The sequence below is a fragment of the Topomyia yanbarensis genome, chromosome 1, assembly GCF_030247195.1.
Source record: "Topomyia yanbarensis strain Yona2022 chromosome 1, ASM3024719v1, whole genome shotgun sequence".
Lineage (NCBI taxonomy): Eukaryota > Metazoa > Arthropoda > Insecta > Diptera > Culicidae > Topomyia > Topomyia yanbarensis.
The window spans coordinates 214293432-214306585 of record NC_080670.1 but is presented as its reverse complement, the minus strand read 5'-3'; the positions used below and the strand labels follow the sequence as shown (position 1 = coordinate 214306585).

General features: G+C 42.2%; 1 protein-coding gene across 1 annotated transcript; it reads left to right on the top strand.

Moving 5' to 3' along the window:
• On the top strand, window positions 1-12131 carry LOC131692187 (amyloid protein-binding protein 2-like). The gene is made up of 5 exons (XM_058979087.1): window positions 1-529; window positions 7884-8371; window positions 8438-8773; window positions 10264-11209; window positions 11273-12131. Exons 1-5 carry the CDS (start codon window positions 389-391, stop codon window positions 11558-11560), a joined length of 2199 nt encoding a protein of 732 aa, XP_058835070.1. The 5' UTR covers window positions 1-388; the 3' UTR covers window positions 11561-12131.
• The last annotated feature ends 1023 nt before the right edge of the window (window positions 12132-13154 follow it).

Here is a 13154-nt window from a genome sequence, read left to right as displayed (position 1 = left end):
CATCCGTCAGTCAGCAGTCTATTTTCCGTCTTCGCATTCGTCGCGTATTTGGAGTGTCCGTAATCACAGTAAATCTGAAAAAGTGAGCAAAAATCCCTAAAAAAGGGTGAAATTTTTCTTCCTTCCCAAATTTCTCTCGGCATAAGCATCAATATATCCAGTTGCAAGTGCGAACGTTAGAAAAATCTTTCGATATTTCAGTTCCGCAGCCAAGAGCGATCAAGGCAAAAGCTTTATCCGTCCAGCAAGCTGGAATCCGAGATTTGTGAACGAACAATTCACGGAAGTGGCAGGAAAAGGAACGAAGAGAGTTTAGTGTTTTGGTTTTTCGATTTAGTGTGGCTGCGAATGCAGCTAGAGTAGCTGACAAAAAAAAACTATATAGACAATGGGAAAGGAACCTTCTTCGTTGTACGATCTGTGCCTGTTGACTTACGTGAAAAACCTGAACCACAATGTCGCCAGTCTTGACCGGATCGTGGAACTGCGGCTGCTACCGACAGCCATCCTGGCCACCGTATACGAACAGGTGAGTAAGCTTCCTGCTTTTGTACGATGGTGGTATGTGAGAGACGTGTGTTCAGGTGTAATAGCGAAAATATTGTTGAATCCTAAAAATAGCCCAAGACGAAATAGGTTATTGTCTGAAAATCCGCCCACCAAGGACAACCGAAAGGTTAAATTTTCCCCCATCGTCTATTGGTTTGTGGCCAACGAAGGGGAAAGTCTATAAGGAAAAGTTTGCCTGCCTGTGATGGTGGTGGTGGTAGTGGTGATGATGGTTTGTTGGATGGAAATCGCGAAATCTGCTACACACGACAAACCTACCTACCTACCTACCAGCATAATATCATATGGGCTGCGAAGAGAGCTGTATAGCAAAAGAAACAGCGAGAGTTGTTTCACCCTCTGTCTTCGATCTCTTGAGTATTATTTTCATTTTTGGTTTAGCGAGACACTGCGAAATATTGCTGTACGTCACACTCACGGCTATAGTTGGCAGCTGGTTGCCCTTGTTTGTTTTGAGTACGGTACAGTACAAGAGGATAATTTTTCCGTAGTATTCTGTTTGTCCGAATCGTTTTGTAGGAAATTTTATGATTTGGAACTTGGCTAGGACGGTAGGCAGGGGATCCATTGAATTGTTTGCATAGGAAGGCGTTATTCATTTTGGAAATCTACCGATGATAAAAGTTCGGCCGGGAATCTGCAATTGTAGAGCGGCTAACGATGAATTATTTTCGGAGTTTCCCATAATTTGTAGTCAGCAGTACGTTATTTCTCAGCAACGTTATTCATAAAATCCACCTCAATGTCAGCTGACGAAGTGAAAAAATGCATTTCAACGGCAAATTCTCCGCCAAACATTTGAATGTGCTGCACTGCGAACTGAGAGCTACAATCACAGAATTCAACCATCCTAGTAGCCATGTGCTTACGAAAATCTGCTTCTAGGTACATTATTCATAATTCCAAAGTCGGTGGCTTTTCCATTTTGCTCCTTTGGGAGGTTATAGAGCTCCAGAGGTTGCTTGGTAACCGAAACAAGTGAAAATTCTTCGAGTCAACTGAGCTACAGTTTTTAGAGTGGATCGTATCGTTGACCAAGGGCTCGCTGCAGCATAGTATTGAAAACGCGTTTTGATAAATTTCAAATTTTGTTTATAGTTCTCAAGCGAACATGATATCTTCCGATGAGGATTATTTTGCCTCTTCGAGCTCCGTAAACTCGTTTTTTAACAAGAAAAAACGAAAGATGTTCATCCAATAAACCAAGGAAGGCGGAATGGAGAATTCTGTCGTATATACCATGATCTTCGAAAATACCAGGAATGTTTCGTAGTTATACCTGAATGAACATTGAAACATTCGATTTAGTGTTAGGCGTGGTCAAGAATAAGCCGACAAAAAACTGGACCTACTGCAATAATGAACCCACTGTTTCTTGTGAACGATTGATAGTCTAAGGTATGAAATATTTATTTTCGTCGCAAAGCAAGATCATTATGACTAAAATTGGTCTACAGGTATCTTGCGACCAGTTCATCATACACTGCATTGGGATTTTCCCTTCGTATGGGTCGATCAACAATTCCCTCCATAGTTCGCGAAACGTGCCAGATTTGTGGAAAGTTCTTCAGCCGATTTATATACCAGTACCAACGGAGCAAATATTTAGATCTGTAGCTGAAGAGTTTTCGAAAAAATGGAAATTTTTAAGCTGCGTTGATTCCATTAATGGAAAACATATCCGTGTAAGGTACCCAACCGCAGCAGAATCGATTTACTACAACTACAAAGGGTATCATTGGACAGTGCTACAGGCAGTCGCAGATGCAAATTAGGAATCATTGGTTGTAGAAGCTGGAGGATAGGGTAAACAGTGTGATGGAGTGCCTCCGAGAAAAAGAAATTATTAAATGAAGCAAAACTGAGCATTCCCCCAGATACTCCATTTCCTGATACAGCATTGACTTTGGCAATTTCATATGTTTTTTTGGTGATACACCATATCCTTTAATCTAAAACTTGCTTCGTCCTTATCCACGATTACAGCTCAGTAGTGAAAATGAACATTTTAATGGACGACTAACGACCGCAAAATGGAGAATTCTATGGAAGCCTATTGAGACAACTTCCAAAACAACTGACGACATTGTTAAAGCTATATGCGTTTTAAATAATGTAATAATTGACAACGAAGGTCTCGAAACACTGATGAAAAAGCCTGCCGATTTGAACAGACGAACCCGGATCATACAAACTGAATATTTCAAGAAGATTTGTACAGGTCGCTTCGTAGGCATCCAGAAGTATTTTATAAGTTTCTGTTGTATTCTTCCAAATCCGCACCGCTGTTCTGGCGAACGCACAACCGCGTCGTTGCATAATCGAAATACACGAAAACACCTTCCACTACTACAGCTCGGAGCAACCTGAGACCGGGTGCGTTTAGAAGGCTAGACCCGCAGCCATATTATCCGATCAATCCAAACGCGCTGCAATGGATAGTAGCGTCACAACAAAATGATGTGCATTATTCTCATAATGTGTCCTGTGTAATAAGTATAAAAAATAAAATCATCCTAAAAAGTAATCTTTTCATAAGAAAAGCTTAATTTGTAGAGCATATATACCACGGAGCGAAACAATCTCTCTCTCTGGTGAGGATAGGTCGTTGAATATTGCGAATTCTCGATTGCCACTGAAATAATGGAATGAAAGAATGCACTAGCGCTTGTCGATCAACCAGCTACATAATACACCACACGAGCCTTTTAATAATGGAAAGGCTGATCTGAGTCGACTTATTTTCGGATCATGGGCGTTGGTGCGAATTTCTAAAGAAACCGATGCGGAAGGCGAAATAATGAAAGACGTTGCACCATGAGGCCAGTGGGGTTCGTGAAACCCGAAACAATCAGTTGGAATTGTCGTCGCATAGACTATGGTGGTGCCATCGACATACGCGAAAGCATACAGGTGATAGACCTCTATTGAAAAATTGTTTTCGAGCAGGAGGAATAACCCACTTGCAAATGTGTGTTTAGGACTGTGTGTACAAAAGGTGGAGCTTATGTTCTGACAAAATGAGCGGTTTTTTAAGGACTTTTCTCATATTATTTGCCCTAAGGGGGACGTCCAAAAGGATCCTTTTCCGCGTATTTCTCAAATTGTCTTAGATTCATCTTGAATTACATGTTGGGAAACAGTTCTTATTAATTAGGTTAATGTGACTAGGTCTGTGGCAATGAAGCACTACAACTTATCTTTTTTAAAACCTTGTTTCAGATCAGTGCTGATGAAGTTCTTGTTGTTAAATAACGCGACAGTGACGCATATGATGACTAGAAACACGTATCTACGAGAAAGTAAATGTCAGCAGATTCGAACGGTATTGGAACATGATCAAGCATGCTACTAAGAAGATTCAGTCGAATAACCAGAATATTATATGGAATGCCATACTGTTTTCTGGCGTAAACCAGCGATATATAAGTGGACCTTAAAAAGAAAATTAAATATCAAAGGTGGAGTCATTTGGACAAGGCAATACTGGTCGTGCAGGGATACATCCGACAATGGACCACGCGGAGGTGCTTGGAACCTGATGCAAGATAAGTTGCTTTTCGCGCAAAACTAATACTGGCCGCATTGTTGCTGACATATCTGGATGGTAAGTCGGAGTTTACGCTGATTTTACTGAAATTATACGCAGTACACCGGCAACAAAATTGACTTTTCGGAACACCGTGAGCTTGGGCGTTTGCTTCTGGTTTACTCACTACAATTTTTAATTTTGCATGCAAAAATATATTTTGTAGTATAAAAATATTCTCATATAAATGTACGTGTTGTCTCTCTTTTTCGCACATACTTAGAATAGATTTTCAAAAATTCTGTTGACTTTAAAGTTGAATAGTCTAATGACCAATCAATAAGTAACCTTCAAGAAAAGTGATTATTGTAGAACAAGCTAAGTGGCATAGAAATTTTAGATATATAGAGTTACTGTGGGGTTTTTTAGTACATTTTTGCGCTTTTTTTCGATTTTTCATATATTACCGTAGAAACTTGAAAACTCTTGTGAGTGAACTAGAGTTGTCGGAATTAACTCATATTTGGCATACTTTTTGGGTAGCCAATTACCATTTGATTTAGTGGTGTTCCGAAAAAAGGTCAAAATTGTTACCGGTCTAATACTTCCCTTATTACTTCTCTTGGAGAGGTCACCATTTAGCCAAACTAAATATCTGTTGCCGGTGTCACTTATGTGAAATTTTGGACAACAAAGAAATCCCACATTATATTGGCTACTGAGGAAGAGAACGGTCTTCCTGTGAGACGACTTGACAAACGACAACACACCTTCCGGAAAGGGAAGGGCACCGGAACTTAACTTGCTTCTCTTGGAGAAATCCTCGAAATGGCTAAGAAGGACGGCTTCCATACAGCGCTCTCGACATCGACAAAGCATGCAACACCGTTTGGCACGAAGGAATTCTCAGACAGTTCGACCTCTGGGAAATACGAGGCTACCTCGGATTCTTTATTCAACGTTTCCTCGAAAATCGTAAATTTCGAGTTGGAATTATACACCGAGGAAATTGGTGGTCCTCAGGGATCCGTTCTTGCGGTTACGTTATTCCTCATCAGTATGAATTCCATCGTCGCCACCCTCCCCAAGGGTGTGTTCATGTTAGTATATGCTGACGACATCGTTGTGGTGGTTCTGGGATCAATCAAAGGAAGAACCCGCATCAATCTCCAAGCTGCTGTGAACGCTATACTAAAATGGGTCACCTCCGTAGGATTCATAGTATCTACATTCAAAAGCTTCTGTTTCACCGCACCACCAACCGACCGATCCGGATCGCAGATACGCTGATTGTATACAAAAAGAAGCAGACCATTCTTGGAATAACCTTGGACCGAAAAACCACCTTCATCCCCCACTTCCAGAAAATTAAGAGGGAATGTGCAAACCGCAAACGCCTGGTGCAAACCATCTACCTAGGATCCATCCGAACAGCTTCCAAACTCCTACCCAACACACCTGCCGAAAGTTCCTGCGTAGAAGTTGGCGTTTTACCGTTTCGCTGGAAAATTGCTCTGATAACCCTCCGGAGTACCCTTAATATTGTCGAACGCACATTCGGAGGTGACGATTCCGCAACACTAAAAACAGCCAAAGAAATTTACTCAAACTTCGCCGGAACCGAGCTTCCTCCATCGGATTTGGCCTCGCCTCTGGAATACCCGTCCTCCCAACATCGACACTTCCCTGGCCCAGTCCATTTGGGCCGGAGCAGCCACCGAGATCGCACGGTCAGCATATAGCCAACTAATTCAACGACGCTTTTCCAGACTTACCCGTTTCTTCACGGACGGCTCAAAAAAGGCAACGAAGTTGGAGTCGAAACCAGCTCAGCCCTCCGCCTTCCAGCAGAAAACTTCGTATTCTTCGCTGAAGCAGCAGCACTTGTCCTGGCTCAAAAACCAGAAAACACTGCAACCGTTATCTTTACAGACTCACTATCGGTACTCCGAGCTCTCGAAAGTGGCTAATCCCGTCATCCTTTTCTCCAGGCCATTGAAAACGAATTAGACCCACTCACCATGTTAGATCCTTGGACATTGTGACATCCTGGGTAACGCCAGCCCGAGGTCGGAAATCCAAGGAGATACCAGCTGTTCATACGCCACTTCAAAGAAATCCTCAACAATCATTTCGTTTCCCACTGGCGGGCATCCCTTGGCCATCTCCAGAAGATAAAGGGTCTTCTCGTCAAATGGGATGACCGTCAAGATTGTAAAGAACTAAAAGTACTCCCGATTGCGAACCGGACACACCAGAACCTCACGCGAACACACGATTTCAAATGTTCCAACACCCATCTGTACTTCGTGTGACTCCCGGATGCAAAATAATGAAACATAACTTTTTTTAGTTTTTATTTAAATGAATTATATACTATTTTTCCTATTATTTTAAATGAATTATATACTATAAGTCCCAATAAACAAACAACGGGGTATTGATGCTAGCCCAGCAAGCTGCTTACAAAAATAAATATTACGCATATTCTAGAAGGAAACATCGAATACCAAGAAGTAAATATGGATTGGGACAATCAACAACAACCGTGATATAAAAAGGACGACCATTGAAACATATAATCTGCAAGCTGCTTGGCTTTCCAAATCTTCAAACTCGCCACTTCAAGGTCGTAGCATTACAGGAACTTTGCTTGGCCATACATAAGGTGTGGAAAAACAGCCATTGAGCAGTTACATTCTACCAGTAAGGGCGGCACATTCAACGAACCGACTTTATAAGCGACGCATGGACGAGTAGCAAGTGATCAGAAGAGGCAGTTTCATCAACTGTAACATCATCAATGTGCATACACTGTTCACATGAAGCGAGATTTGAGGATGAGTAGCATATATTTTATTTTGATCGGACCAAACATTTGATAACCGACCATACCGTTCGACTCAGCTTGATGAGGTCGGTAAATGCATAATCTGGATCTATAAGTAGTTTGATCGATTGTTGAACAGATACAGATAAAAAGGGACTATGACGAACATAGTTTGACCCGATCTAATCCAAAATCTTTATCAAAGATTGACGTCATCGTGAAACATCCTATAACAGCGATTTGAAAATTTGAAAATCAAATTTGTTTGTTGCCCGGACAACGAAATGTATCTTCAATTCTCTAACCGATTCACATTTACATATTTAAGGAAGACAAATAGTAAAGTAATTGAAAGACATTTTTGTGCGTAAATCATAAAAATTGAATTCTATAAACCGAATGACACCACAATCAGCAAACACCAGTTTCATCGAGATGCCAACTATGCCACGTGTAACCCGAATTCGGCAACCAGGTGATAATCATTTTGAGCACCAGTGATCACAATGAGTCAGAACCTGTAGCGTGAAATACTGCGCCACAGAAATGCAGCCATTCCGCCAATCGAAATTGACAGCCGGTTGCTGATAAAATACCTGATCTAGGTTGAGTGCGAGAAGGGAAATCAAAAATTAGCTATGTATTTAATAATCAATTTTTTCCGTCTCTTCCCTCGTTAGCGAAACAATTCGGCATTGTTGTTGAATGGGACGTTTCTTATCACCTTACTGGGAAGACTGTTTGCTTTTGCTATTTTACAGTGTCATCGCACTACGTCACGGTTGTTGTGTGTAGGTGTCCGGCTAGCTTCTTATCAGCTACAGCTCGCTCGGATACATGCCTGGCTGGAATTTAATAATGTCAATATTTTTCTCTCCTGTTACTGTTATAGCTGTTAGCAATGTGTGATTTGTTTTGATGAATATCTTCTTTTTTCTTCACCTCCCCCCACAGATGTGCAACTTCGACTCCCTCAAAGACATCCTGCTAGTCCAGTTGACGGATCTGGACACGTTCAACAAACTGATCAAACAAACCTCGCTCAAACAAATCATGTTCAAGTGTGTCCAAACGCTGATGACGGCTCGACGTCCTATCGTGACCGAGCTACGCACGAAATTTTGCCGTGCGACTACGGTGTACTACCTGCAGAATGCGAATGCCTCGAACGTTAAGAATGCCAGCCTGGAGAGCTATCTGGGTGGTGATGGTGGTGAGGGTGACCTCACAACATCCGGTGACTGCTCGGTACCGCCGGATATCTGGCGTTTCGTGTGCGCCTTCATGGATCAGATCGACAACGGAGTTCGGCTTGGTTCGTTCCTGTCGGAGTCCGGCTGGCTGGAAGAATCGCTACATGTATTTAACATCACAATCGGAATGATTCAACTGTTGCGAACCTGCTACATGCGGTCATTGATCGAGTTGAACTGTTTGCAGAAGTAAGTTACACTGGGGTAAATCATAGAACGAGATTTAATGTAACCTTTTCACATTTTTTTTTACAGATTACTATGTGCACAAACGGCTTTCTGTTGCTTTAAGGAAGCTAGTATTACCGTGGCCCAAGCGCTTAATATTATCGACAAACTCACTCAGCAGCACCAGCAGCAGATAAGACAGCAAAGATGCTCCGCTGTACTAGCTAGTACCAGTGGCGGCGATTATGCCGGTCATCCTAGCGGTAGCAATGATAACGACAGTCTTAGTAACATACCGAACAGTTTGCTGGCCAATATGTACCATCAGATTTCAGTGCTGCATTTCTATCGGAGCGAGTACGATCTGAGCTACCGGTGGAGCGTTCGGGCGCTGAGACATGTCAACAAACATACGCCGGACAAGTTAGTATTTTGATATCATTGGTTCAATAAGGATAAGTATGTTTGAGTCTGAGCTGATGGTGGTTTTTTAGAATCCTGATTTGCGAGTATAGTGTCTGTTAAAAATATGAATTATCACTGACAGGTTATGAAAGATAGATTTGTTGTCCAAAGTGTCGAAAACTTCAAATCGGTCAATCTTTTTTGAGAAATGTTATTAAATTTCTAACGAAGTGATGTCTGAATTAGTTTTGCAAGCGGTCAATAGCTTATGGGGGTGAGGGAAGACCATTTGGCATAACGTCGTTTGGCATAAAGCCACTTGGCATAAGAGTCATTTAGTCTAATCGATTAAAACAAAATTGAATATCAAAGGTACAGAGGAACGGTCGCAATTTTAGACTGTGCGAGAAATAAGGCCATTCGGTATCAATTTGAGCCGTGCTACTGCTGAAAGTCCAAAATTAATTATTTTATACTTCCCTAAAAATTTAAAAATAACATTTACGCCTAATGTACCACATCGCTTCAAGTCGTGTACTCTCCGATATCGCTGTTGCTCCGTCGGACTTGAACTAATTCTATGTTCGAGTAATCCGGACAAACGGGTAGATCACAGGTTTGCTTGCGAGGGGCCGCCGTTTCCGACGGCGCAGGCGGCTTAAGGTGCTCGTCAATGATGTCTTCTTTGCGAAGCGCAACGTGGTTATGATCATGGATGACGAGACATACCTGACGCTCGACGGCAATGAAAGACAGGGGATTGGCTATTTCACGTCTCCCAGGAAGGAGGTGTTCTGCGCCGTAAAGTACAACTCACACAAAGTTCCCCAAGAAAGTTCTCTCGAAGCTGACAATCAGCGAGATAAGGATGTCAAAACCGGTCTTCTTTTCTTGGCAAGAACTGGGCTCGACACATTACGCGAAGCGGTCGCTGGAGGAGATGAAGCATTTGACGATATCAGTCGTTCCCAAGAACGGCAACTTCCCCAATGTATCCAAGCTTCAAATATTTTTGGGCGAACTTGAATTTTGTAGTTAAAATCGAAAAGGAGATCAATAAGGCAACCAGAGAGATGAAGTATATGCCAACATCTTTCTTTCCGACGGCTATGGCCAAAGTTCTAACCAACTGCCGTAAGGCCTCTCGACAGGGGTGGAGTCATTTTTGTGAAATGCTTGCCTAACCAGCAACCTAATAATCAGAAATTCATTTCTTTTATGAAATTGTACGAAATTGGCTAATGAATCAATCGTCGCGCACGATAACCATCAAACCTACATCAAATTAACTGATAGTGACAGTTAAGAGCAGCAAAATGGTATTGCGATCAGAAACGGTGCTCAACGATCGGTCGATCGAAAGTAACCGGTATTCCGTCCAGATTTGCATGATTAGGCAAGGAATGTGATGCTGTGAATATTTTTCATTATGTTGACGAGTTGTTGAAAATTCCCGCACATTCGCTGTTTCAAATTAGATAATTTCCCCTCTCTTTTTTGTTCCCCAGAATCGTCGTGGACGTCCTGCGACAGATGGCCAAGTCCTGCGTCGTCAAGCGCCAATTTCAATCGGCCAACATGCTGATCAAGCAGGCGGTCTGTCGGGCCCGTGCCAGCTTCGGCACTAACCACCAGAAGTACGCCGATGCCTTACTCGACTACGGGTTCATCCTGCTGAACGTGGACTCGATTGCGAACAGTGTAGCGGTGTACTCCGAGGCGCACGAGATTCTCTGTAGGATTTTCGGATCACGCAATCTGCACGTGGCCGTGGCGCATGAAGACCTGGCCTATTGTTTGTACGTGCTGGAGTATAGCTCCGGGAAGTTCGACGCGGCCACGGCCAACGTCGAGCGGGCGATCGATATTATGAAGGAACTGGTGCCATGCAATCATCTGATGTTGGCCTCGGCTAAACGAGTGAAGGCCCTGATCCTGGAGGAGATCGCACTGGACACGATGGCATCGTCGATCGATTATCAGCGGTGTAAGAATTTGCTGGAACAGTCGGAGGAATTGCACCGGTCGGCGCTGCATTTGTCGTTGGAAGCATTCGGGGAGATTAACGTGCAGACGGCGAAACATTACGGTAATCTTGGACGGCTGTATCAGTCCATGGCGAAGTTCGATGATGCCGAACAGATGCATAAGCGTGCAATAAAAATCAAAACACACATTCTCGGTCCGTACGATTACGAAGTTGGACTATCGATCGGTCATCTCGCCTCGCTTTACAATTATCATATGCAGAAACACCTAGAGGCGGAGGAGTTGTACTTGAAAAGTATCGAAATTAGTTTACGACTGTTTGGCGAATCGTATTCCGGACTGGAATACGACTACCGTGGGTTGATTCATATCTATGAGGTTATCGGATCCCAGGCACGTTACGATCAGTATTCAAACATTCTGGAGGAATGGCGGATATTGCGAGAGGATAATCAGGTTGTTAAGGTAGTTTAGGACTTATCGGATGATTAGATGTGAAATAAACACTAAATTCACTTTCTTTTTTAGAACAACTTCCCAACCGAGCTGACGGAGGACACCTCGATGGAGGAGGTAACTAGAAAGTTTTTTGAAATGTGTTCAAACAGCACTTGCCTTACGGGGGGCGATCCGTTGACGGACAGTGCTACTAGCTTAGACCATAACCATCACCACCGTGTTGAAGCCGAGGGTGCTCCTCCTGATAGTGGAGAAAGTGGAATCGGTGAAGAGTCGGCACCGGACAGTGGTGAAGATTTACCGGTACCTGCTGCGTCGTCATCGGCTTCGGCAGAAGAGTTGCTACGGAGCATGTGAAAACAGTAACAAGTAAGCCACTTTTAAGCGAAAATATCCCAATCAACTATCAAGACCCTTCAATTTGCACCTTTATCTTCGTCGCTAAATTTTTGTTGCTTTGCGAAGTAATTCCCGGACGTTTGGCACAAAAATAACCCGTCCCCGAAAATGTTGGCTGACAAACTATTGATTTTATTCATTCGATACAATATTGTGTCCGTTTTGTTGCAATTGTACATCACACGACATACTGAGACGATCCTAATTCGTTCTGCAATCACCTCTAGATAGATTCGGTAGAGTTAAATTTGTTTGAATTACGCGAGTACCGGCTACCCGCCCATTGGAAATGATTTCACGTAATGTCAATGCCACCAACGGTTCAAAACATCTATCAATGTTGTGTCGTGGCATGATGGCAAGTTCTTCCGTTGCGTTTGTTATAGTTTCCAGCTTCGTGTGATTTTCGTACCGGGTAGCACAATGCGTTGACAAAGCCAGGTCACTTTGAGTAGAGTTCTACGGATTAATCAGACGAAGAAGGAAAAATCTATTAATAAATATGCTGTATTTTAACTAGTTGACTTAACTGGAAGATCCTGTTATTCCAAGAAGAAACATATTCGAAATTAGGATAATAGTTCATGATGACGTCCTTGAAAATAGTGGTGTCTCTTTTATTTCTTTAAAATTACTCTTTTATTCGATTGTGTCCAACTGAATTAGCAAGCCGAAATGCTAATTTTGTTATATTCAATATATAAATTTGGAAAACTCCCAAGCGCTTCCGTACACTGCTTACATGTCACAAAGAATAATTGTTTTTGCCTGATGTACACCAAGGCTCTGTCACATTAATGAATCAATTTCATATATATTTCATCCGCAAGCGTCATTTTTTGAACGTACGAGAATATGTAACGTGATCTAGATGGTTATGCCGTAACGTGTGAATCGCATTACTCGAAAGAAAATACATTATATGTGGAGACTACATCTAGGCGTTTGTATTTTCTTCAGGGTCCGTTCATATATAACGTTCGTTGCTAGTTGCATTTCTTAGTGCTGTTTTTACACGATGAACATATCTTCTTGTTCGAACAAATTTGTATAAAATCTTATGTTTGACTTTGTCGATTTTGTTATTTTTTACGGCATCACACTAAGAGTAACGAAAAATATTAAAACAAAATCTACAAGTCCTCGTTCGCCTAGAGACGATCACACGATAATCATTCCCCTATTACTAGTATAACTAGTGGTAGTTTGAAACAAAACAGCCTCAAAAAGACCATGAATATCAGATTCCACAATCATATTCAAAGGTCCCAACCATCATGGATCTACCGGATCATGGTTATAATTTTTCGTAATTTGACCTAGTTTAAAACAAAATAGGTAACCTCGAGCATGGGGGTGTTTCAAGCTTTCCCTGCGCTCTGGAGAATTTGGTTAACCATTTAACTACGGTAAGTCATCCTAAAATCACTAGGCCTATTGCTGTTTGAAAACCAGTCTGGCCAGGTACGATGACTGTCAGATTAATTTTGAGAATCATTTTTGCCGAGATGTTGTATGCCCTTTTAACGAAATGCTCATCTATTCGCAACCG

What these genes read in the sequence shown, in the direction of transcription:
- LOC131692187 (XM_058979087.1), top strand. Translation starts at nt 389, where the DNA reads ATGGGAAAGGAACCTTCTTCGTTGTACGATCTGTGCCTGTTGACTTAC. An exon ending in GAGTTGAACTGTTTGCAGAA is followed by an intron (nt 8,372 to 8,437) that starts GTAAGTTACACT and finishes TTTTTTTTACAG; the next exon opens with ATTACTATGTGCACAAACGG. An exon ending in AACAAACATACGCCGGACAA is followed by an intron (nt 8,774 to 10,263) that starts GTTAGTATTTTG and finishes TTTGTTCCCCAG; the next exon opens with AATCGTCGTGGACGTCCTGC.